The sequence below is a fragment of the Maylandia zebra genome, linkage group LG6 (assembly GCF_041146795.1).
Source record: "Maylandia zebra isolate NMK-2024a linkage group LG6, Mzebra_GT3a, whole genome shotgun sequence".
In the NCBI taxonomy this organism is placed as follows: domain Eukaryota; kingdom Metazoa; phylum Chordata; class Actinopteri; order Cichliformes; family Cichlidae; genus Maylandia; species Maylandia zebra.
The window spans coordinates 44,728,021-44,752,884 of record NC_135172.1 but is presented as its reverse complement, the minus strand read 5'-3'; the positions used below and the strand labels follow the sequence as shown (position 1 = coordinate 44,752,884).

Sequence of the window (24,864 nt, the reverse complement as noted above, 5' to 3'; positions counted from 1 at the left end):
GTATCTGTATGACATCAATGAAAGGATCAAGTGCTGCATTATCTTCAGTTACATTGATAATATTTATTTATGGTGAAACAGTGGTGGAATATCGCTGTTGCTTTCGTATAAATGAAGCGGACATACCTGCGTGGCCGCGATCTAATCCTGTTTACATAAAGTAAACCTGCTCCCGAGCAGGTTTACGCTTACGGCTCTGTTGCTATGACAGCAAGTCCCGGATGGGCTTCGGGGAACCGAACGATCCAAGATCACGCGAAATCGTCAACAATCAAATCCAGCTGGAGTCACGTGGGACCGCCGAGGAAGATGGCCGCACACTAGAGGCGCTCCTAAAGTCTGTTGATTAATGTTCTGATTCTGGAAACATACACTCCAGCTGTAGTCGTAAATTGGACACCCTTTGTGGACTTCGAAGCTTTTCAAGAATTACCGTCTTTGGAAAATGGCCGGTAACAACAAAGCAAACTTTTTTAAGGGAGCTACCACGAGGAAGAAGCAAGCTAGCATTAGCCTCGCTCCGGAACCACCCGAAAGTGCATCTGCATCTGAGGCCGCCTCTCCAGTAGTTGAGGAAGGTATAGGGAGCGAGAGCAAAAAAGACATTTTTGAAGAAATTAAGAAAATGAACGCTACTCTTCAGGTCGTAGCAAAAGATGTCACCACTATTAAAGAGGCCACTAAAGAACTGAAAGATTCGGTGGAAGATATAAAAGTGAGGTTAGGGGAGGCGGAACAACGTATATCAGACATGGAAGATGCCAGCGTGCTTACCGAGGCAAAAGTGGACAAATTCCAGAAGAGGATGGAGGCGTTGTGGTCGCGAGTGGAGGACCTTGAAAACCGTAGCAGGAGGAATAATGTACGGATCATTGGACTCAAAGAAGGTGTGGAGACACCCGGGAACGTGGACAAATATGTGACGGAGATACTGGCCAAAGCATTTGAGCTTTCTGGAAGTGAATTTGAAATTGAACGTGCGCATCGTTCCCCTGTACCAATGCCGGAACCTAACGAGCCTCCCAGGGTGATACATGTCCGCTTTCTACGTTCATCTGCTAGGGAGAAAGTGCTTCGGGTGGCAAGAGAGAGGCGTGGAGTCGATTGGCAAGGCTCCAAACTATCCTTTTTTGAAGATGTTACAAGGGAGCTGGCGGAGAAGAGGAAGGCATTCAACCCGGTGAAGAGGCGTCTCCGAGAGCTACAAGTAAAGCATAGGCTGATGTATCCTGCAACGCTCGTTTTCACGTGGAACGGACAAAAGAAAGCATTCAAAGACGGAAAAGAGGCCGAGAAATTTCTGCAGGAGTCGACTTAGAGGAATGCGGGACATGATGTAACAGATCGGAGTAGTGTATGTGGATTTTAAAATAAGGTAACAAACAAACAATGGGCACAATGGGGCTGCGGTGGTGGTGCTGCTGTCGGATGATTAGCGTGTCTCACGGACCACGAGCAGTTTGGGGTCTCAAGCTAAAGTTAGTTAGGCTTGGGTAGGAGGGGAGGGAGGGGGCGCTTAGCAACGTTGTTCAGAGTTGCTATGCAAAGAAGGGGGTTGGTTTTGTTCAGGTTTGTTTGGTTTTTTTTTTGTTTTTTTTATGACGGCTAGTTTGATAAGACCAGATGGGTTTTGTAATATTGAGTGCATATGCATGTATTTGTGTTGTGTTGTAAAGCGCACAAGGTGTGCTTTACCCCATTTCTGTTAGAAAGTGATGAACAGGTATACTAAAATAATATCGTGGAACATAAACGGATGTGGGGACCCAATCAAGAGGAGGAAGGTTCTAACATACTTAAAATCTAAAAATGCAGATATAGTGTTTATTCAGGAATCCCACATTGCGGGGGAAGAAGAGGCGAAAAAATTTAAACGAGACTGGGTGGGCTCCGTTTTTCATAGTTCATATTCGAGTAAACGGAATGGTGTGTTGATCCTTGTTAATAAGAAATTAAGCTTCGTGTTGCTGAAGAAGTATAATGATGACGAAGGACGCATTATATGCTTGGAGGCCTTAATTGATGGGGTTCGAACAGTTTTGTGCAATATTTATGCACCTAATAAGGAGGAGCCAGATTTTTTTCACAAAATTAACAAGATAATAGGGGATCATGTGGGGCAGGTGATATTGGCTGGGGATTTCAACCAGGTGATGGATGGGATAATTGATAAGAGTAACCCCAGGGGTACGTCTACACCCAGGGACAGAGAGGCTGTTCATTTACTGGCAGAGGATCTTTGCTTAACGGACATTTGGAGGTTAGTTAATCCCAGTTCAAGGGAATACACATTTTACTCCAACTGTCATAAAACATATTCAAGGATAGATTTCGCCTTAATATCAAAGTCTCTGGTCGATTCGGTCGTAGACTGTGAGATTGGTGCCATTGCCATTAGTGATCATGCCACAGTAGAGTTGCAAATTGACTTGAACACAGATAGAACGAAGAGGGGTCGCTGGAGGCTTAACACGATGTTGTTGCAGAACAAAAGTTTTAGTGAGGAGTTAACAAAGGATCTCAAAATTTTTTTCGAAATCAATATGGGTTCCACAGACAAAGTAGCCACAGTCTGGGAAGCATCTAAAGCATATGTAAGAGGAAAGCTGATTGCATACGCATCAAAAGTTAAGAAAAGTGATCTAGAACGGGTAGAAACCTTGGATAAAGAAATACGGGAGTTGGAGAAGGACTTAGCGAGTCAATATTCAAATTATAAATATCAGACTATATGTAAATTAAAGTACCAGTTGAATGACATTTATAACAAAAAGGCAGAATATGCCTTATTTAGGCTCAAAACAAAATTTTATGAAGGTGGCGAAAAGAGTGGAAGACTATTGGCAAGACAACTGAAGCAGCAAGATAATTTGAATAATATATCTATGATTAAGAAGGACGGCCAAGTGATAACCTCATCGAAGGAAATAAATTCAATTTTCCAATCATTTTATCAAGATTTGTATACGTCTGCTGGTGCGCTTGATGAAGGGGAGGTGGAGACATTTTTTTCAGGTCTACAATTACCTACTCTCTCTGGGGAACAGAAAACGAGACTGGATGAGCCTATAACGGAAGAAGAGGTCAGGGCTGCGATCTTATTAATGAAGAATGGGAAATCGCCAGGCTTGGATGGCTTCCCGATTGAGTATTATAAGAAATATATCGATATTTTAGCCCCAGTCCTGCATAAAGTTTACCTTGAGGCATTGGAGATAGGTTCCTTGCCGAGTACGTTTAATGAAGCACTGATCTCCCTTATTCCTAAAAAGGATAGGGATCTGTCGGACCCAGCAAATTACCGGCCTGTAAGCCTTTTGGGCGTTGATTGCAAAATTTTGACGAAGGTTTTGGCCTCCCGCCTGGATCATATATTACCAGATATCATCAATGGTGACCAGGTTGGCTTTATTAAAAATAGGTCCTCCGGTGATAACATTAGAAGACTTCTTCATCTCATGCACAAAAGCGAATCTAACCTAACCCCAGTTGCGGCCTTCTCGCTGGATGCTGAGAAGGCCTTTGATCGGGTGGAATGGGGCTTCCTTATGACGACCCTCGCAAGGTTCTGGTTTGGGCCTGGGTTTTGTAATTGGGTCAAAACTGTATATGCAAGTCCAAGGGCAGTGGTTTTGACAAATGGGTTGGTGTCAGGGTTTTTTCATCTTACTCGCGGGACCCGACAGGGGTGCCCTTTGTCCCCGTTGCTTTTTACAATATTTCTGGAACCGCTGGCCTTGGCTATCCGAGCAAACAGGGGTGTCAGAGGTGTTCATGCAGGGGGTATGGAACACAAGTTGTTTCTATATGCTGATGACATCTTAGCAGTATTGACGGATCCCATGCAGTCTCTACCAGCACTACTCACGTGTGTTGAGTCATTTTCAGGGTTGTCAGGTTATAAGATAAACTGGGACAAGTCGGAGGGCATGCCATTGTCAGCATCATGTCATTCTGGATGCGTTACTCCATTCAATTTTAAGTACTCACCTTCAGGTATGAAGTATTTAGGAATATTATTAAAACCCGACTTGGAGGATATTATGCTTTCAAATGTGGAACCTCTCCTCCTAAAGATAAAAACAAATCTGGATAAATGGGGTAAATTGAATCTTACACTATGGGGTAAAATTAATGTGATTAAAATGATGGTGGTCCCACAGTTCAATTATGTTTCCATGATGTTACCTGTACGAATTCCTTTGCACATATTTAGTCAATTTGAGAAGTTATTCAAAGATTTTTTGTGGAATAACAAAAAGCCGAGAGTGAATATAAAGAAAATGTGGGCCTCTAAAGACATTGGGGGAATGGCCCTCCCAAATGTGAAGTTGTATAATTTAGCTTTTGGATTGTCAAGACTGGCCAAATACTGGACAGGATCGGGCTCTGAGCTGAGCTGGATGAAGATCGAACAGGAACTAGCGAGCCCCTTCACACCTTTGGATGTTCTCTCGCAGGGCGCGGCAACTAATGGACAAGACTCTCATGATAACCCAGTGCTCAGGTATTCCAAAGCTGTCTGGGTGGAGGTGCACAAGTTGTGTGGAGCATCTCATCTAAGACAACCTTATGCCTCGCTATGGAACAATATTGCTGTACGGATTGGGCGGAAAACTGTGTTCTGGAAGGAATGGCTTGTCAAAGGCATACGCAGGATAAGTGATCTTTACTCAGGGGGAGTGTTTATGTCATTTGCTGAAATAACCCGAAAATACGGTTTGATAAGAGAAAATAATTTTTGGAAATATTTACAAATAAGGGATTGTGTTACCAAAGGAAAATTTGCTCAAAGCTCGAATATGGTGGTGGAGTTCTTAGAATTGTCCAGTACAGCACATAGGGCGGCGGTTTTCTACAAACTGTTTAACAATCCAAAAAAAGAGATATGTGAAAACTTGAGGGTTATATGGCAGAGGGATCTGGGTTGTGCAATTTCTAAAGAAGACTGGCGCAGAATTTTGTCATTCTCTGATAAGTATATAAGGGAGGCCAGGGGTAAATTTACTCAGTATAAATTAATACACAGGTGGTACTTCACTCCATCCAAACTTTATAGAATGGGAATTAGTCCCAGTAATGTATGCTGGAAATGTAGTTCAGATCCAGGGACATTTATACATGCTATTTGGGAATGTGGGAAAGTTTATCCCTTTTGGCAAAAAGTGTTGGACAAAATAGGAAGGTGGATTGGTTTGATGATACCCCTGTCACCAAGACTGTGCTTATTAGGGGATCGGTCGGTGTTACCTGGGGTTTCAAAATATGACTTTGTGGTTATAAAGGTGGGGGTGATCGCAGCGGCTCGAGTTATTCTGAGTGTATGGAAGGAACCATCTCCTCCAGAATATAATAGGTGGAAAGAAACTATGCTGAAAATGGTGTCGTATGAAAAACTCTTGGCTAGGATTAATGATGATAGGGAGGGTTTTGACAAATCGTGGGGACGTGTTTTTGGCTGAGATGGTTGGAACTTATTTGGTCAGGGCAATTATCTTTAGTTATGTTGTACGCTTGCTGCACTGTTTGTTTGTGTAGGCACTCAGTAAGGGAATGACTTAAAGATTTGAGTTAACTGTCCTTTTTTTTTTTTTTTTTTTTGTTTTTATTTTTTTACGGGTGTACTGTTAGTTAACAGGTATTGAAAATGGACCCGAAGTATAAAGGTGGATTAACTATGGGATTGAAAGCTGTCTTTTCTTTTCTTTATTGTTTTTTTTTTTTTCCTTCCTGTTGTTGTTTTGTTGGTTGTTTTGTTTGTTTTTTCGTGTTGTGAAATGTTAAAAACAAATAAAGACTTCGATTACAAAAAAACAATCAAATCCAGCTAACTTACTTAGCGCGGTACGAAGAACGGGCCCCAGGTCTTTTTGTATCTTTCTGGTCTTTTTGTATCTTTCTGGTCTTTTTGTATCTTTGTGGCTGTTTTTGTATCTTTGTGGCTGTTTTTGTATCTTTCTGGTCTTTTTGTATCTTTGTGGCTGTTTTTGTATCTTTGTGGCTGTTTTTGTATCTTTCTGGTCTTTTTGTATCTTTCTGGTCTTTTTGTATCTTTCTGGTCTTTTTGTATCTTTGTGGCTTTTGTTCTGCTGTGTCTGTCTCACAAACTGCTGGTTGATGTTTGCTCTTTGAGGATCAGTGAGAACAGTTCCTGCAGCTGTCAGGTGAAGACATCGTGCACACAGATGCAGACTCTAAGCTGTTCTCTGAGCGTAACTGAAGCGTGTCCTGATTGGTCAGTCGGGTTCGTTAAAGGAGGGCAAGAGCCTGGGGAGTCTTCATCAGTGCTGACTCATCACTGTAGTACCCTGCAGTGATGAGTCAGCACTGACCTATGACCTTTCAGCCTCTTGATCATCATTTTAATTGGATGTTTCATGTGGACGGTAAACAGGAAGTAAGCCTTACTCAGTCGCAGCCACTCCCATCGGTCCTCCCACTTGTCAATCATCTCCTTCCTCTTGTCGGTGAGCTGCAGCAGCCTCTCTTTAATCTGGAAAACATTTTCAGCTCCTTTCAGTCTCAGCTTTATTTATAGACTTTACAGACTGCAGTTCAACCCTGATTTTATTTGCCTCTGTCGTGCCTGTTTGGCTGTTTGACTTTGGTGACCCAGGTGTGTTTGTCCTAGTAAAGGTGAGGCTTTCAAAATAAGAGCACTGCACCATTAAAACCCAAAACAACCGGGCATTGCTCCCTGTGACCAGTGGATGAAACGTCTGCCCATGGCTGTACACAGACCAGGGTTTATTATTTTTGGATTCTTCTCATTTTCCAAATTTCATCATTACTTTAACTTTAACAATTCTTTTGTTGGTCATTAAACTTTCTTTTCTTGATTCAGCACCTTTTTCCTTCTCTTCTCTCAGTCTGTGTTTCAGCTCGTCAGCTGACAATCACCTGAGCGGCCATCAGTGTCTCAGCTCACCTCCTCTGAAGCGTAGTGCTTCCTGGCCAGCAAAGCCTTCCCGAGCTCAATGCAGGCCGTGAAGCTGTCGTTGCGGGCGTCGATCTCCGCCTTGATACCCTGGTGGTTGTTCATCAACAGCTCCACCGACGAAACGTCTCTGGACACACAAACGTCTTTGTTAGCGAGGCCGCCGTGAGGCGAGGATCCACCATTGTGCAGCACACGGACCTACCTGGGGTTTTCCTGGGCCTCGATGAGCCGGATCACGTCATCCATCCACAGCATCAGGTCTCGGACCATGCTGAAGAACCGAAACTTGTCCCCGGTATCGAGGAGGCGGAGCCGGCGTCCGTCACACGCCTCCAGCAGACTCCGCCACACCTCCAGCACCTCGCTTTCCCTGCGCTGGATGTCGTCTGCTTTGTCTCCGGCATACGCCGACTGCAGGCGCCCCGCATCCTCCTGCAGCTGCCTCACCTGCAACACAGGGTCAAAGGTCATAACACGTACACCTGCATGTTTCAGTCAGGTGCTCTGACTTTAAATCGCCTAATAAGGAAAGGTGACCTGCGTGGGAGTTTACATGTCTGGTAATTCTTAAGTCACGTGACCTTTAAACGGCTGATCAGCTGAACAGGAAGCTGTGGCTGGTTTCTGGCTGGAAATAACGTGCTCAGAGAGCCCGGCGCTCTCTGAGAGCGCTGGGCTCTGTCTGCACACCTCAGATACAACCCCCCCCCCCCCCCAAAAAAGCTGTGCCCAAGTGACTCCCAATAAAACCAGTGTCCCCACACTGACCTGTGTTCCCAGGGCCTGGATGTCATGTTCAAAGGTGGTGTGCATCCTCTGCAGCGTCTCCACCGTGTTCTGGTCCCGGCCCACTTCCTCCGGAAGCTTCTTCTGCTTGTCCAGGATGCGTGCCAGGATCTCCTTGGCGTCGTGGTAGAACTTGTGGAGCTCGAAGGAGGCGGCGAGGATCTGCGTCCTGGTGTCGATGAGCTCCAGCAGGTCGGCCCAGGCCTCGTTTAGCCCGTCCTTCCACTCCGCCACCGTGGCCGCATCGCTGTGCCCGGCGTTGATCAGCTCGTCTGCCAGCCGGTTCACGGCGTCCACGCGCTCCTGTCCAATGTTCCCGGTGTCCCGGGCAAACTCCCGGAAACGTTCCTGCAGCATCTGAGCAGCGGGCAGGGATCATAGGTCAGTATGTAATACTTGACAGAGTACACTCAGAGGAAGTACAATCGGTACGCACGGTGACATGCTCGTAGTCCTGTCCTAGCTCGTGTGACCCGGCCACCACCTCGCGCTCGGCGATCCACTGCTCGAGGTCGTCCACCTCTCGATTCAGCTGGAAGAGGCGGAGCCTCTCATCTAGTTTGCCCCGCCTCTCCTCCGACAAGTCCTTCAAGCCGGCATAGAGCTTATCCACCTGAGACTGACGCATGCTGATCCGCTCGCTGACACACACACACACACACACACACACACACACACACACAGTTAAACTACTCACACTGATGTAGCGACAGACAGGAAGTGTCGCAGCTGGCTTCCTGATGTTGTCTGACTGCTTCCTGTCATGTGATGCAGGTGTGATGTCACTAAAAGCGGCTCACCTCTCCGGGTGTCCGTTGGCCACCAGCCCTCTGCTGGTCTTGGACAGCTGGTGGACGGCCTCGGCGTAGTCCTCCACCGCCTGCTCCATGATCTGATGCTTCTTTAGCATGGTGACGGCGCTCTGCTCGTCCTGATTGGAGCAAACAGTTGTCACGGTAATGATTTTGCTCTCACCCTTCTAATGTGAGTGTTTAATTTAGTTGACTTTCACAGGAAGCTGTGTATGATGTAAGCCCCGCCCACTCACCTTGGCCTTCTCCTCTGACATCATGTAGAGCTCCTGCTCGCTCATCCAGGCCTCGGCCTCGGCGGCGTCAAAGTAGTACTGCTGGGCTTTGTGCGCTTCCTCCAGCCGGCCGTGCCGACGCTCCACCTCCTCCATCAGCCGCTTCCACAGCTGCTGCAGGTCGGCCAGGCGGATCGCATCCCCGTTGGAGGACTCCTCCTTCAGGAGGCTCTGGCTGCGCTCCAGGATGTCATCGATGCGGGGCTGATGGCCCAGGATCTCCTTCTGCAGCGTCTGGGGATGTTCACGCCCACAGAGGTCAGACCGTCATCAGAAAACAGAGCATGCTGTGAGCGAGGCAAACATAGTCCTACCTGGTTCTTCTTGATGAGCAGCTGGACCGTCTGCAGGTTGTGGCCGTGGTCGGTGGACATGGCCACAGGGATCCTCTCCTGAACCCACAGCTGTAAAGGAGTGAGAGCACAGTGAGCGTGAGCGATGGCGCCCCTGAAAATATGGCGTGTGAACTTTACGTACGATCTCGTCCTCGACATCCCGGTTGAACTGGTGAACCTCTCTGGACTCAACCAGGAAGTTCCTGCGACGTCGCAGCGGCTCCAGCAGCTCCTGAAACTTATTTTCCACCACCTGCCTTCGCCCGTCCACCTCGTCCGTGTCCTTCACCTCCTGCCCCAGAGCCTTCACCTGGCTCTGGAGCTCCACCACCTCTCTCTGTCGCACCTCCACCTGGTTCTCCAGCATCTGCAAGCATAGAGGCACAGCTGTCACACCACTGCAGTTCAACTGCAGCTGCACAACATCTGTGATATGTTACAGCTGTGTTACTGTTGTGGTGTTACAGGTGTGGTTTCACAGGTGTGTTACTGTTGTGATGTTACAGGTGTGTCACAGGTGTGTTACTGTTGTGATGTTACAGGTGTGTTACGGTTGTGGTGTTACAGGTGTCACAGGTGTGTTACTGTTGTGATGTTACAGGTGTCACAGGTGTGTTACTGTTGTGGTGTTACAGGTGTGTCACAGGTGTGTTACTGTTGTGATGTTACAGGTGTCACAGGTGTGTTACTGTTGTGGTGTTACAGGTGTCACAGGTGTGTTACTGTTGTGGTGTTACAGGTTTCACAGGTGTGTTACTGTTGTGGTGTTACAGGTGTGTCACAGGTGTGTTACTGTTGTGATGTTACAGGTGTCACAGGTGTGTTACTGTTGTGATGTTACAGGTGTGTCACTGTTGTGGTGTTACAGGTGTGTCACTGTTGTGGTGTTACAGGTGTGTCACGGGTGTGTCACTGTTGTGATGTTACAGGTGTGTTACGGTTGTGGTGTTACAGGTGTCACAGGTGTGTTACTGTTGTGGTGTTACAGGTTTCACAGGTGTGTTACTGTTGTGGTGTTACAGGTGTGTCACAGGTGTGTTACTGTTGTGATGTTACAGGTGTCACAGGTGTGTTACTGTTGTGGTGTTACAGGTGTCACAGGTGTGTTACTGTTGTGATGTTACAGGTGTCACAGGTGTGTTACTGTTGTGGTGTTACAGGTGTGTCACAGGTGTGTTACTGTTGTGATGTTACAGGTGTCACAGGTGTGTTACTGTTGTGGTGTTACAGGTTTCACAGGTGTGTTACTGTTGTGGTGTTACAGGTGTCACAGGTGTGTTACTGTTGTGGTGTTACAGGTTTCACAGGTGTGTTACTGTTGTGGTGTTACAGGTGTGTCACAGGTGTGTTACTGTTGTGATGTTACAGGTGTCACAGGTGTGTTACTGTTGTGATGTTACAGGTGTGTCACTGTTGTGGTGTTACAGGTGTGTCACTGTTGTGGTGTTACAGGTGTGTCACGGGTGTGTCACTGTTGTGATGTTACAGGTGTGTTACGGTTGTGGTGTTACAGGTGTCACAGGTGTGTTACTGTTGTGGTGTTACAGGTTTCACAGGTGTGTTACTGTTGTGGTGTTACAGGTGTGTCACAGGTGTGTTACTGTTGTGATGTTACAGGTGTCACAGGTGTGTTACTGTTGTGGTGTTACAGGTGTCACAGGTGTGTTACTGTTGTGATGTTACAGGTGTCACAGGTGTGTTACTGTTGTGGTGTTACAGGTGTGTCACAGGTGTGTTACTGTTGTGATGTTACAGGTGTGTCACTGTTGTGGTGTTACAGGTGTGTCACTGTTGTGGTGTTACAGGTGTCACAGGTGTGTTACTGTTGTGGTGTTACAGGTGTGTCACAGGTGTGTTACTGTTGTGATGTTACAGGTGTCACAGGTGTGTTACTGTTGTGATGTTACAGGTGTGTCACTGTTGTGGTGTTACAGGTGTGTCACTGTTGTGGTGTTACAGGTGTGTCACGGGTGTGTCACTGTTGTGATGTTACAGGTGTGTTACGGTTGTGGTGTTACAGGTGTCACAGGTGTGTTACTGTTGTGGTGTTACAGGTTTCACAGGTGTGTTACTGTTGTGGTGTTACAGGTGTGTCACAGGTGTGTTACTGTTGTGATGTTACAGGTGTCACAGGTGTGTTACTGTTGTGGTGTTACAGGTGTCACAGGTGTGTTACTGTTGTGATGTTACAGGTGTCACAGGTGTGTTACTGTTGTGGTGTTACAGGTGTGTCACAGGTGTGTTACTGTTGTGATGTTACAGGTGTGTCACTGTTGTGGTGTTACAGGTGTGTCACTGTTGTGGTGTTACAGGTGTCACAGGTGTGTTACTGTTGTGGTGTTACAGGTTTCACAGGTGTGTCACTGTTGTGGTGTTACAGGTGTGTCACAGGTGTGTTACTGTTGTGATGTTACAGGTGTCACAGGTGTGTTACTGTTGTGATGTTACAGGTGTGTCACTGTTGTGGTGTTACAGGTGTGTCACTGTTGTGGTGTTACAGGTGTGTCATGGGTGTGTCACTGTTGTGATGTTACAGGTGTGTTACGGTTGTGGTGTTACAGGTGTCACGGGTGTGTTACTGCTGTGATGTTACAGGTGTGTCACAGGTGTGTTACTGTTGTGGTGTTACAGGTGTGTCACAGGTGTGTTACTGTTGTGGTGTTACAGGTTTCACGGGTGTGTTACTGTTGTGGTGTTACAGGTTTCACAGGTGTGTTACTGTTGTGATGTTACAGGTGTGTCACAGGTGTGTTACTGTTGTGATGTTACAGGTGTGTTACGGTTGTGGTGTTACAGGTGTCACAGTTGTGTTACTGTTGTGATGTTACAGGTGTGTTACTGTTGTGGTACAGGTGTGTCACAGGTGTGTTACTGTTGTGGTGTTACAGGTGTGTCACAGGTGTGTTACTGTTGTGATGTTACAGGTGTGTCACAGGTGTGTTACTGTTGTGGTGTTACAGGTGTGGTTTCACAGGTGTGTTACTGTTGTGGTACAGGTGTGTTACAGGTGTGTTACTGTTGTGGTACAGGTGTGTTACTGTTGTGGTGTTACAGGTGTGTCACAGGTGTGTTACTGTTGTGATGTTACAGGTGTGTCACAGGTGTGTTACTGTTGTGGTGTTACAGGTGTGGTTTCACAGGTGTGTTACTGTTGTGGTGTTACAGGTGTCACAGGTGTGTTACAGGTGTGGTGTTGCAGGTGTCATAGCTGTATATATGAGTAAAATCAAACCTCACATTGAGCTGTCCACCTGTCTGTTCTGCATTCAGGTGAGTGGAGGACGTACCTGCTGCTTTTTCAGCAGGATGTTGACGGACGTCAGGTCTTTGCCGTAGTCGTCGGACTGGATCTGGCCCTCGAGGCCGGCCAACCACTTGTCGAGGTCGGCGCAGCTCTGAGTGAACAGCTCGGCCTTGTTGGCGTCAAACAGACACTGAGCTTTGGTCTGCGTGGTGGACTCGAGCTCCTCCCACATGGTGTGGAGTGCCGACAGCTTCTCCTTCACCACCGCCTCCGTTTCCGGCTTCTCCGACACCAAGAGCGTGCCATCCTGAGGTCAGGACACACTTGGGTCAGGTTAAAGGTCACTGGGGGTCTCATTTATATGATGAAATGTTTAATTTGTATATTTTAGGCTCAGTTTTGCACCGTCGGTCAGCGTTAGCATGTGTTTTAGTAGCTTCTCTCGCAGCGAGCTCAGAGAACACCTGCCTGAGGCAAACACGGGCATAAAGTTGCAGCTCGTGAGTCGTGCATGCTCTCGTTTATCTTTTGTGTGAGCGGAGTGACTGCTGATTGGCTGCCCTGCTCAGGCGAACGGCGGTACCTTCTCGATCTTGTCCAGCCACTCTTTGTTGGACTGCAGCTCGGCCATGAAGGCCTGGTGCTTCAACCACTTGCTGTGCAGGTTTCTGGCCTCGTCGTAGCTCATGTCCTGAGCCGTGAGCATCTTCTCATTGATCCACAGAGACAGCTGCAAACAGAACAGAACACAGTGTTACGCAGGCGATGATATCACAGGACGCCGTCTGAACCACAGCGCTGTGCTTGTTGACGACGCCCCTGCTTCAGAGAGTGCGTTTTGCCTTTGGCGTCTAAAGCACGGCTTCGTATCAGAGACTGACCTCCTGGCAGTCTTGCAGGAATTTCTGCAGGTCTCGGTTGTCCTTCAACCTCATCAGCAGCTCCACCGCAGCCTCCCTGTTCTTCTTGTGCCTGAAACACAACAAAAAACCCAGATAAGACCGACCTTCACACACTCACCAAACCCAACATTTAGAGATTCAGAAACAGCAGCCGGAGCCGGGGTCACGGTGACAGCTATGGTTTGACGTGCTCTTTATGTTCCACAGCTGCTTTCTCATTAGTCTAGTGGATTTTGTTCATCTGGCGTCTTCAGTGAAAACTTGAAAACCGAAGACTGACTCCAGACTGAAGAAGTCACTTGGATGAGTGACAAAATGGGAAGAACACACATTGATTCCCTTCATCACACTGACGGATCCTGCACAACTGGAAAAGCTGAAGGTCAGGGTGGCACCTACACCTTCCTGTGGAACCACGGGAATGTACCGACTACGTCTGCTGAGGAGAACGCAAGAAAGGTTCTTCTGCAGCGAACGAACATGCTGTGAAGCTTTGGCGCACCTGTCGTCGATGGAGGTAACTTTCTCATGGATTCGATCGCCGTTGATGTTCCCGTCGCTGGCCAACCGCCTACCGGCCTCAACCACGCCGTTAATCTTGTCCTCGTTGGCGTCCATCGTGGTCATGAAGTCCTCTTGCTTCTTGATGGCAGCCTCGGCCCCCTCCAGGGTCGTGGGCATCTCTGTGTGAGCCAGGACGTACTCCTGCGGGGCAGACACAGAGAAATGGCGAGTTTTTAAAGCACAGGCAGGAGCAGAAAGGGGAGGAGGTGTTAATCGGGCATTTACCTGGCTGTTGAGGAAAGCCTCCGCCTGCTTGGTATCCCGAAGGAACAGCTGGTAGGCGTGGGACTGCGACAGCAGGTTCTGCCGATTCTCCCACATCTTGTGCAGTTCGTTCCAGCCGGTGTCGAGCGCCTGCAACCGTTGTCGCAGGAACATGTACTGAGCGTCTGTCTGGCCCTGTGTCACCATCTCGCCCATGTCCCGCATCTTCTGATAGTCCTCCTCGTAGTTCTGGATCTCATTCTTGATGCCTTCATGTTGGGCCATCAGCTTCTCTGCTTCGGCAAGCGTGTTGGGCATGTCCTCTGAGGCGATGGCGGTCTGAGTGCGAGATAACCACGACTGGAAGTCGTCCAGCTCACGTAAGAACTGCTGCAGTTTCCTGGCTTCACCCAGAGACTCCTCTCGGTTCTTTAGCGTGTTCTTCATTTCCTCCCATACGGCTGTGATCTCGGCCAGACGGCCCGTAATGGCGTTGGCCTGATCGGGGTGCTCTTCTGCCAGCCTCCGGGCTTCGCCGTGCATTTCACTGAGCTTGTCCTCGATGGCAGCCAGGTCACGCTCCATGCCGGTCAGTTTGCGCTGCAGGGCCATGACCCCTGTGAGGTCATTGCCCAGCTCCTGGGTAGACTCGATGACTTTGGTCTTCTCTTTGATCCAGGACTTGGTCTCGTTGCAGTCGAGGTGGTAGTTCTGCACGCCCAGAGCTGAGTTCAGGGACTCCTTCTTACGGTCCACAAGCTCACGGAACAGGCTCCACCTGGAGGCAGAGCAGAGGGTTATCACGGCAGCTTCCACACCTGACTCTCACAGGTCAATGTTTTTGATTTTGTTATTCTTTGGTAGGAATCTCTGTACCTGATGGTCGGGTCATACCTGTTATTGAGTTTGTCCTGCTGGGTCTTAATGTCCTTCTCACTCGGGTGACCGCTGTGCATCAGCTGCCTGGCAATCTGGTTCACCACAGCGACACGAGACGCCTGGCTGTTCATCTCCGGCTCAAGACTCTCAAACCTGCCAGAACACATCATGCTTCAGTGCACGTGTTGCAGTGTATCACAGTACATTTGTATCATATCTATCTAATCATGGAGAGTCCTCTTCACACACTGAGGTTAGTTATGGAGTTCCACAGGGTTCAGTGCTAGGACCACTTCAGTCCTTCAATGCACATATTAAACAAATATGTAAGACTGCGTTCTTCCATTTGTGCAACATCTCTAAAATTAGAAATATCCTGTCTCAGAGTGACGCTGAAAAACTAGTTCATGCATTTATTACTTCCAGGCTGGACTACTGTAATTCATTATTATCAGGAAGTCCTAAAAACTCCTAAAAATCCAAAATGCTGCAGCAAGAGTCCTGACAGGGACTAGAAAGAGAGAGCAGATTTCTCCTGTTTTGGCTTCCTGTTAAATCCAGGATTCAAAATCCTGCTCCTCACATACAAGGTCTTAAATAATCAGGCCCCATCTTATCTTAATGACCTTGTAGTACCATATCACCCTATTAGAGCACTTCGCTCTCGCTCTGCAGGCCTACTTGTTGTTCCTAGAGTATTTAAAAGTAGAATGGGAGGCAGAGCCTTCGGTTTGCTCTGAGGCAGTGCTGTGTAACTAATCCTACCTGTGCTGGTTAGATATGTGTGAAACCCAGAACACGACTAACTCAAGATGCTGGAGAGAATTTGGATGGAAACATCTTACTCGATTCTTTCTTACACCAAAAATCAAAAGTAAGCAGACTCAAGTTTGGAGCAGATGTGGTAACATGGAAGCTCGTCATACGCACGTGTTTGGGACCTGAAACTGCATCATTTTTGGAAGAACGTGATTCTTGTAATAGGCAATATGTTGGGCTATCAATTACCACACGATTTTAAAACTGTATATCTTGGGAATATTAGAGAGTATGTTATGTACGACGACTTGATAGCTGCAAAGAAAGCTACAACAAGAAACTGGTACAAACTGGATCCGCCTTCTTCAAAACACTGCTTAAATGTTGTTGGAGGAATCTATGCAATGGAAGAAATTACTTCTCAGATTAAAGGAAGATATTTTCGTTGTGGGAGAAGTGGACATTATACAGCACCAGGGAAAATTAATGAAGAACAAAACATTTAAGGTCTATAACTCTGTATATCTATTGATGCATGCCTGTATAAAAGTATATAAGCTGGAGTGTGTATGCGGAGTAAAGGCAGGTGTGCATGTGGCAGTTGATTAGAATGGGCACCCACACCTTTTGTTCGCTTTAGTTCTGTTTGTTTGACTGTGTGCTTGCATGGTTATTTCGCCTGTAATGTAACATGTTTGTGTTTAAACTGCGACAACACTATCAATAAAAATTACAGCGTCAAAAACAAATCCCACCTGTGCTGTATGACTTCCAGGTCCTCCAGTTTTTCCGGGATCTCCATGCTGTTCAGCCACTGCTCCTTCTCATCGATCCAAACTTCGCAGGCATCGGCCTCGCTGAACATTTTGTAGCGGGACAAAGCGTCCTGAAGCGCCTGCTTCCTCAGCTTGGTGAGGTCGGCAACCTCCTTGTAGCGCTCCTCGATACAGGTCAGCCGACCGCGGACCTCCTCTGACTCCGCCTCCTCTTTTGGCAGACAGGCGACCTGCTCGTGGAGTGAGTCGATGACCGGTCTGTAGCTTGCCACCTCTGCCGCTGCATCTTTGTGCTTCCTGGCCAGCGCCTGGGTGGAGAACTCATCGTGGCCGGTCTCCCCGCTGGAGACGATGCGCAGGGCGTCCAGCATCCAGGCATCTACGTCATCAGCATCTGCCTGGAACTGGTGGAGGGCCAGAGCCTCCTCCAGCCTTTTCTTCCTCACCGCTGCCAGCTGCTCCAGCGCTGCCCACTGAGCCTGCAGGTCGGAAATTCGCTCTTGGATCTTCGTGGCACCGAAGTGTCCCGCCTTCACCATGGCCTGGCCCTCCGCAATGGTGTGCTGCAGGTGGCCGGCACGGCCGCTCATCTCGTCTTCCAGGGCTCGCTGCTGGCTGAGGAGACGCAGCGCCCCCGTCAGGTCCTTACCGTGCTCCAGAGAGGACAGGATCTGCTCCTTCTCACGGATCCAGCCTTCCTCCTCCGCCATCTCCCAGAAAAACTTCCAGAGACGGCGAGACTCCTCCAGACGGGCACGTCGCTCTGCGGCGAGCTGAGTCAGCTCCTGGTAGCAGAACTCAAGGTGGGCCACCCGGTCCTGGATGACCTGTGGGTCACAGGGCTTGTAGCCTGGACAGGAAGGAAGGGAAAATGTAAAAGTACACCTATCGGAGGAACAAGACTCCTCCTTATTAAATGGATAAAAATACTCAAGTTCAAATCAAACTCAGAGGCGAGGAAAGGCGCCTGCTGCTCACCGCTGTTGCTGGCAGAGTGCTTGTTGGCGTTGGCGGTGACCGCCTTCACCCTGTCGGCCTGGATGGCAATGTCTGCCTCCACCAAGGCGTGTTTCTGGAGCAGGTCCTCCACCCCCAGCAGATGCTTCCCATAATCCTGAGACAGCAGCAGCATCTAGAACCCAAAAGCAGACGATCACGTTTCTGCTCAGACACCTTCTCTGCGTCCCACCCCGAGTGCCGTGTTCGGGTACCTTCATCTCGTCCATCCAGTCCATGATGTAGAGCATCTCCTGAAAGACCCTCTGCAGGCCCAGGTTCATCTCCAGCCGCTGCCTGCGGGCCTTCAGCAGCTCCAGCAGATACTCCCACAGACGAATAACGTTGTCCTTCCGGGCTGCGATGCGTTTGATGTCATGGTAGCGCTCCGCCTCCAGCTCCTTTGCCACAGCAACCACAGCTTGGACACGCTCCTCGTATGCGGCGATGTCCGTTTCGATCGCCTCGTGCTTCTTGGTGGCGGCCTCGACGGCCTGAAGGTCGAAGCCAAAGTTATCCTGGAGACAGAGAAGAGACGGCGGCGTGTCATGAGATCACGAGTGCAGGTCACATGATTTGCTGCGTCCTCCTACCTGTGACACCAGCCTCTGATTTTCGCTGAGCCAGGTCTCTCTCATGGCCGCCTTTCGATCAAAGCGCCTGGCCAACTGTTCCAGCTTCTCCTGACGAATCAGCTCCATCCTCAGAGCCAGCTCGCGCTCATGCTCCGCCTTCTCCAGCCGCTCCCAGGCCTGTCAGGATCACAAAGTCAGCATCAAATCCACGCAGCAGCATTTACAGCGTGTAAATTTAGTCTCTGTAGGAGTTGTTTTAACCCTTTAGAGCCGGTCGGAGCGGACACGCTCCATTTTGCGTAACTACTTTTAAATCCCGTAGCTCTGCAACCACGTGAGCTAGCGCAATATTTTTTTTGCATATGAAACCGGAGGAGTTGTACTTACATCTGATGCCATCAGCTTGTCCTAAGTCACGGTTTCCTTCCACATAAAGCTTTGCAAAAACATCATAAAAAGCACTTGCAGCAACAAAAACATAATATTCCAGAAACACGCTTTGCCGATCGATCAGCTGTTTGTAACACTTCCTACGTCTATCAGCGCGAACTATCGCATGTCCGCCATGACCTGCCCGAAACCGGAAGTGACGTCATTTTGCGGAAATGTAGTTTTTTACCATCAGGGCCTTATGAGCCTATACTGGTGTTTTTAAAACTTATGTTTGACTTCATGACTTTCTGTGTCGTTTCTGGGATGCTGAGGACTCATATTGCACTGCTGGAAATAGTTTATTTTGATGCATATGCTGTTATTTTGCAAATTTGCATTATAATACTTATTTTCGTTTTTCCTGCAGTATATAAAAATTGGTGTATCTCAAAAATAAAACTATGAAGACACTTAAAATAAATTTCCTGTGGTGGGAAACTAGTTTGTGCAACTTTTTTGTATTTACAGTTTTGAGGGATAAGCCTCTTAAATTTCTCTAACTAGAAATATATGTTAAAAAAACAAAAACGATTTTAATTTTTTTGTAGTTTATTGCACTTTTTTGCAATTTATGTAGTTACTATGCACTTAATGCAGACATATTATTACAATTTGGGCTATAATGGTTGTATTGATGTATAGCAACTTGAAATGCTCCCAGAAATGGCTCCACAGCATGTAAAAATATAATATAAGCTCTGGCGAACTTGGTTCTATGGTAGGTCTTAAAGGGTTAACGGAAACACAGAGTTTAACATCGCAGCAAACATCCGTCTGTACACAAGTCCACGCCGTCTTAGAAACGTCGTGTATCTGTAACAAAAGCACATTTCACGTAACCGAAGCGGCTCCACGGTTCGAGCCCGGGAGAAGACTCGAGCCCGGCCTCAGCACCGCCGGCTCCAAGCGAGATACAAACGTGCAGAGCGAGGTCAGGACTGAGTCACCTGGACTCGACCAGCAGAAACGCTCACAGCTGTTTTTCTAACAAACTGCTAGAAACGTTTCGTGCACGGGTCCTTCTGCCTTCACAAACTGCACGTTCTGGTTCTTATGAACGACTCTGGCATCTTCCTGTCATGTTGCTCTGCACCATGAAGGAACTCTGCAGGTGTCAGACGAAGGCTCTTATTTCAATGCTCCGGACACCAGACGCACAGTTTTCAGCTAACATGATCAGAGAGTGAGTTCCTCCTGTGATCAGGTTAACTTGTGTACTGATAAAACTCTCGGCCGTCACTCTCGATCATTTGGGGAAGACAAACCGACTACGTGCGCCCGACGCGAGCAGCAGGACGACAGCCCTGCTGGGATTCGGCTGCACAGCTGCAAACGCTGTGTGTAACTCGGGTTCACAGGAGACGAAACATATTGAGTCTGCGTTCTGCTGGGCGAGCGGCGGGACGGGCTCTGACCGACAGGTAAACGGCTTCGGAGCGGCTCCCACCTTGTTGATGTCAGAGATGAGCTTCCCCTCGCGGGGCATGTACACCTTCTGGTTGTTTGCCCTCATCTTGCTCTGGATGGTGAAGAGAAGGACCTCCAGGTTCCCCTTCTCTGTGAACCTGATGGGGACAGAGACCAGGTGAGAGCTCAGGTAGCGTTACTGGAGGCAGAGCGAAGGCGAGGCGCAGCGCTCTTACTTGGGGGGCTTCTCCACGGTGCGGTAGGTGTTGAAGGCTTGTAGCTGCTGCTGGACTCCTGCCAGAGAGTTGGCGAACTTCCTGTTGTTGAGGATGATGATGGTCTGTTCAATCCACTCCAGCAGGTCTGAGGCCAGGGACTCGTATTTCTCGATCATCTTCTCCGTCTCGATGGCGTTGTCCAAAACCTGGAAGCAAAAACCAAGACAATGAGGCGCCGCCAGCGGAGTTCGTGACCTCTGAAAGAGAGTTTCAGTCGTGCCGACTCACCTTCCCGATACGTTTGCCCTCCACCTTCAGAGCCTTCATCTTGGAGAAATAGTGGTAATAGGTCACCACGTAGGTGATGACGGACTTCTCGTCGGGATGGTCCACGCTGATGTCTGCAGCACAAACAGAAGATTCAAATACAAACTGTTCAGGTGAACTGCTCAGGTAAACGTGCGGTCCCTACCCTCGGGGTCCAACAGCTTGGTGAGGCCCAGGTGATGCTCCGCCAGGTTGAAGGCGTTCTGCAGGTTGTAGTGAGCGTTGGATTTCTTCAGTTTGTCAAAATCGATCAAATCAGGCCTGAAAACACGAGAAACACAAAACTTTATTCACAGGGACGAGTCTCCGCATCGTCACACCTGGACGACGGGGTTACCTGTGTTTGTGGATGAGCGCGTTGAAGGCCATGCCGTCCCTCCAGCTCGTGCTGAAGTTGTGGATGTTGACGTTGGGATACCTGAGGAAGAAGACAGGAAGCAGAGGTTAACCTGAGCTCGGCCTCACTGACACTACGCAGGTGCTGCAGGTGAGCCTCACCCCGCAGTCTTCATCTGACACCACAGCAGCAGGGCGTCTTTGGCCGATCGCTTCTCTTTGTTGTCTTCTGTCTCCACGCTGATGTCCTGAATCTGAGGGCAAGAGGAAGAACAGTAACACCTCCACCTGTCTGCCGTTTTTACCTGTGGCCCTGCAGGAATCTCCTGAGTCTGTGCTCTAACAGGTCACACCTGTGACGCGTGCTTACCTGGAAGCGGAGTATGATGGTCCAGATGAGGCCCAGCGTGAGCCGATGGTTTCCGTCCACGATGTCGTGGGAGCCCATGTTCTCCAGGTGAACCCGCTGCTCCTTCAGGAACTGCAGCGCCTTGTCCACGTTCTCCAGACAGTGGATCCGCATCCGCCCTTTGGTTGGCTTTGGCTGGAGGCGGAGGAGCAGAGAGTCAGGTGATCTACAGGTGTAGATCCAAAATCATGAACATCCTGTGAGGGCAGACTTTCACAATAAAAGCTGCAATAATCACACACTGAAGCAAGGATATGTGTCTGGTTCCCACTGACGTCTCCAAAATAACAGGAAGTGGAGACACCGTCTTGTCTTCCTGGCCCGGGAGGACGGCGAGGCGTTCCTGGCCTACAGGAAGTGGGAGGAAGCGCAGCAGCTGGACCACAGCCTTCCTTGAGGCCAACAAGTCCACCGTCTCAAACGGAAACAGGTTAATGTTTCAGAGGGAAAACAGGAAGTCAGGCACACCTGCTTGAACTCTGAGGTCACTTCCTGTGAGCTGCTGTACCCTCCAGGAGGTCATCAGGAGCACGAATGTGGACTTACTCTGATCGCACGTCAAATAAAGCATCGCTTTAAAAATCTCGGGAAGCTCATCCAGAAACTTATGTCACATGACCGACCGCTGTGACATCACATGACATCGTCTGACACACAGGAAACGTCCTCTGGAAATATCTGGGCAAAAGGGGCGGAGCACACAGAAGCATATGGGCTTAAATTGTGGTCATAAATGTTTTGTACTTGTAAATCAAATGCGTATTTGTGAACTGAAGTTTTGTAACCTTGTAAAAATAAATTTGTTAGAAAATTTTATGTTTGTGCATCTACAGATGAGACTTTGTGTTTTAAAAAATATTTACGCGAGTTACAAATGTTTCTGTGAAGGTCTGCTTACAGAGGAAAACACTACGTGTAAACTCTGCGCTCAGGTTCCCTGAATGTGGGAGAGTTTCAACTTACATGTACGAATTTTGACCCGATTTTTCTTCCTGTCAGCTGATTGGTTGATTGATTAACAATCCAATCAGAGAACAGATGGGTTTGGCTGTTGGAGGGGTGCTTTACGGAGCTGCAGGTCCTTGAAGGGTGATACAGTTTGAAGCTGGAGGATCTCTATATAAATATCCGATAGCAGTTAGGTCCCCTAACTTTGAGTAGCTGTTGAAAGGATAAAGTTGTGGTATATCAGTGGTTAGAAACACCATTATTACTTTAGGATTAGTTTAACACAAAGTCAGGGCTGACCCGGGACCATTGCTGTGCGTCACAGTGCGCAGCATAAAAGTCCTTTCACATCAGACGCAGGATGTGCTGCTAATGCTAACTGCTAACTAAAAGCCAAGGATCCAGGATTTGTTGCTGGCTGCTGGGCTCTGTGTGCAGCAGCTCTACCTGTACTAGATGCACCTGCTCCTTGTCGTTTCTATCTCTGACTTTATCTCCTCTACAAGAGTTTGTTTTTTTTGCTGTTTCTTCAAATGTTCAATAAAAACATGTATGCTAATTCATAACCAGAAAGCTTTGTAAGTATCCCCACTAGTGAAGACTGTGTCATGTCCACAACACTGCCCCCCCAGGGTCCACAGAGAAAGGTTCTGGAGGTCTCTGTCTAAGCACGTAGACCTGTGACACAAAATCACTGAACTCGGACACACACAGACTGTTTTCATGGTGATGAAGGAAAACACTGGGCTGGCATGTAAAAGGCATTTATTCTTTCAGGACCTGCAGCTCCGTAAAGCACCCCTCAAACAGCCAAACCCATCTGTGCTCTGATTGGATTGTTAAATTTGTGATTGAGGTGACATTGGCCAATCAGCTGACAGGAAGAAAAATCGGGTCAAAATTTGTACGTGTAAGTTGAAACTCTCCCACATCCAGGGAACCTGAGCGCATCTACTGATCTGTAGATGCACAAACATAAATCTTTCTAACAAATTTATTTTTACAAGGCTACAAAACTTCAGTTTAGTTCACAAACACGCATTTGATTTACAAGTACAAAACATTTATGGCCACAATTTAAGCCCATAGAAGTGTCTCTCCTCCCTCATCTCGCTCTACAGGAGCTGCAGTACTGTTCGCAGCCACAGGCTGAGCAGGGGCGCTCTATCAGACATCCTGACGGCCTGGACAGGAAGTTCCAGTTGATCAGATCAGTGAAGGCCGGGTTTCTTCTTCTGGTGTTGATTTTAGTGCAAGGACTGTTTATGTGTGTGTGTGTGTGTGTGTGTGTGTGTGTGTGTGTGTGTGTGTGTGTGTGTGTGTGTGTGTGTGTTACCAGTCTCTCCCCGGAGAGGACCTCGAGCAGTTTGATGAGCATGCGTCCGTCTCTCAGGTCCATGTACAGGTCGGTGATCCTGCAGGAGACTCTGGACAGGTGAGAGTTCACCCACTTAGTGAAGGTCTTCTTCTGCACCGCCTCCCGCTCATCTGTGCACGCACAACACACACACACACACACACACACACACACACACACGTTTCAGTCTGGGCACCTGATCAGAGTTTTCACACTCTTATCAGGCACATAAGCCCCGCCCACCTGCTGTTTGTATTTGTATGTTCGGTGCATGTGAACACCGATGCAGCGACCTGCTCTAAACACACAGACAGGAAACAGCAACAGCTGTAATGATTATAATAAAGCAGCGACACCACACAGACGGCTGTCCAAAAGGGGGAGGAGCTAAAACAGGCTGATTCAGGCAAACACGTGAGCAGAACTGAGAGCAGTTGATCGCCTCTAACAGGTGGGGCTTCACGAGGATGGAAGTGGATGTGCGACTCAGCTCAAACCTTCAAAGTAAAACTCCTGTTGTCCCGCCTGTTTCCTGTTTGGTTACGCCGGCGATGCTGCGGCTCCGACGCTGCTGTTGGACCTGCAGACCTGACGCTGTCTCTGTGGAGACGCTGCGCTGCTGATAGCAACGGCGCCACTAGCCAACCGCAGTGTTTGGTTCAGCGTCATGACTGGTTTCAGCCAGCAGGCCTAAACTGGTTACCACTGACACCAGGTGAGACCAGGTGGGCCTCTGTTTACTGTGCCACGCTCGTGCTTGTGTCTTTGCTAAACTCTTCTGGAAGTGTTTTATTATTTGTGTTACCAGCAGAATTATTCATTGCTCTGCTGCTTACATTTCCATGGAAACACCAGGAAGTTGGACTGAACCCCGTGCACCTGTGCTCCGGGCAGGTGTGACAGCCTGTGATGATGTCACTGAGCCCAGCAGTAAAAGTGAGCGCTTAAACTTTAACCAGGAGCAGGTCGAAGGTCGCCCAACACGCCCACAGACACCCAGGTGCGCCTGTAATCATGCCGCTTTAAAACAGCAGTGATGAGCTCTGTGGGCGGAGCTTTAGAACCCGAGCACCGAAGCGACTGGGTGATGGCTCCGTTTATTGTTCCACACAAATAAAGTTTATGCATCAACACCTACGGCCTGCCAGCCTGGCTCCACGGCGCCCCCTGCAGCATGTTTCCTAAACCGTGTTCGTGCAGCACGGAGTTTCCGTGAAGGCAGTTCACAGGAAGTACTTATAGCCCAAATGCGCTCTGTCCAGTCCGGGTCCTGGCGCGGAGAGATCTGCACACCAACACTGCGTAAACATCCCAGCGCCTCCTAGTGGCAGCAGCAGAGCAACACCATGTGACAGAAACTGCTTAACATCCGTGAGATTTACA

At 48.5% G+C, this 24,864-nt stretch overlaps 1 protein-coding gene across 3 annotated transcripts in view; it reads right to left on the bottom strand.

The window, feature by feature from the left end:
• LOC101467085 (spectrin beta chain, non-erythrocytic 1) overlaps positions 1-24,864 on the bottom strand; it is a 39,664-nt gene that overhangs the window by 5,905 nt on the left and 8,895 nt on the right. For all 3 annotated transcript variants that reach the window (XM_076885316.1, XM_004574027.6, XM_004574028.5), the window contains 27 exons: positions 23,461-23,612; positions 21,138-21,311; positions 20,930-21,021; positions 20,769-20,849; positions 20,577-20,692; positions 20,393-20,505; positions 20,123-20,310; positions 19,927-20,044; positions 18,066-18,224; positions 17,688-17,990; positions 17,455-17,608; positions 16,456-17,326; positions 14,957-15,094; positions 14,084-14,840; positions 13,797-13,999; positions 13,274-13,364; positions 12,976-13,122; positions 12,436-12,699; positions 9,291-9,515; positions 9,128-9,217; positions 8,775-9,047; positions 8,527-8,657; positions 8,163-8,367; positions 7,709-8,083; positions 7,143-7,387; positions 6,929-7,067; positions 6,409-6,493 (listed from right to left, as the gene is read on the bottom strand). In XM_076885316.1, the coding sequence (XP_076741431.1) occupies positions 6,409-6,493; positions 6,929-7,067; positions 7,143-7,387; positions 7,709-8,083; positions 8,163-8,367; positions 8,527-8,657; positions 8,775-9,047; positions 9,128-9,217; positions 9,291-9,515; positions 12,436-12,699; positions 12,976-13,122; positions 13,274-13,364; positions 13,797-13,999; positions 14,084-14,840; positions 14,957-15,094; positions 16,456-17,326; positions 17,455-17,608; positions 17,688-17,990; positions 18,066-18,224; positions 19,927-20,044; positions 20,123-20,310; positions 20,393-20,505; positions 20,577-20,692; positions 20,769-20,849; positions 20,930-21,021; positions 21,138-21,311; positions 23,461-23,612 (5,889 nt within the window). The remainder of the gene's footprint in view (positions 1-6,408; positions 6,494-6,928; positions 7,068-7,142; positions 7,388-7,708; positions 8,084-8,162; positions 8,368-8,526; positions 8,658-8,774; positions 9,048-9,127; positions 9,218-9,290; positions 9,516-12,435; positions 12,700-12,975; positions 13,123-13,273; positions 13,365-13,796; positions 14,000-14,083; positions 14,841-14,956; positions 15,095-16,455; positions 17,327-17,454; positions 17,609-17,687; positions 17,991-18,065; positions 18,225-19,926; positions 20,045-20,122; positions 20,311-20,392; positions 20,506-20,576; positions 20,693-20,768; positions 20,850-20,929; positions 21,022-21,137; positions 21,312-23,460; positions 23,613-24,864) is intronic.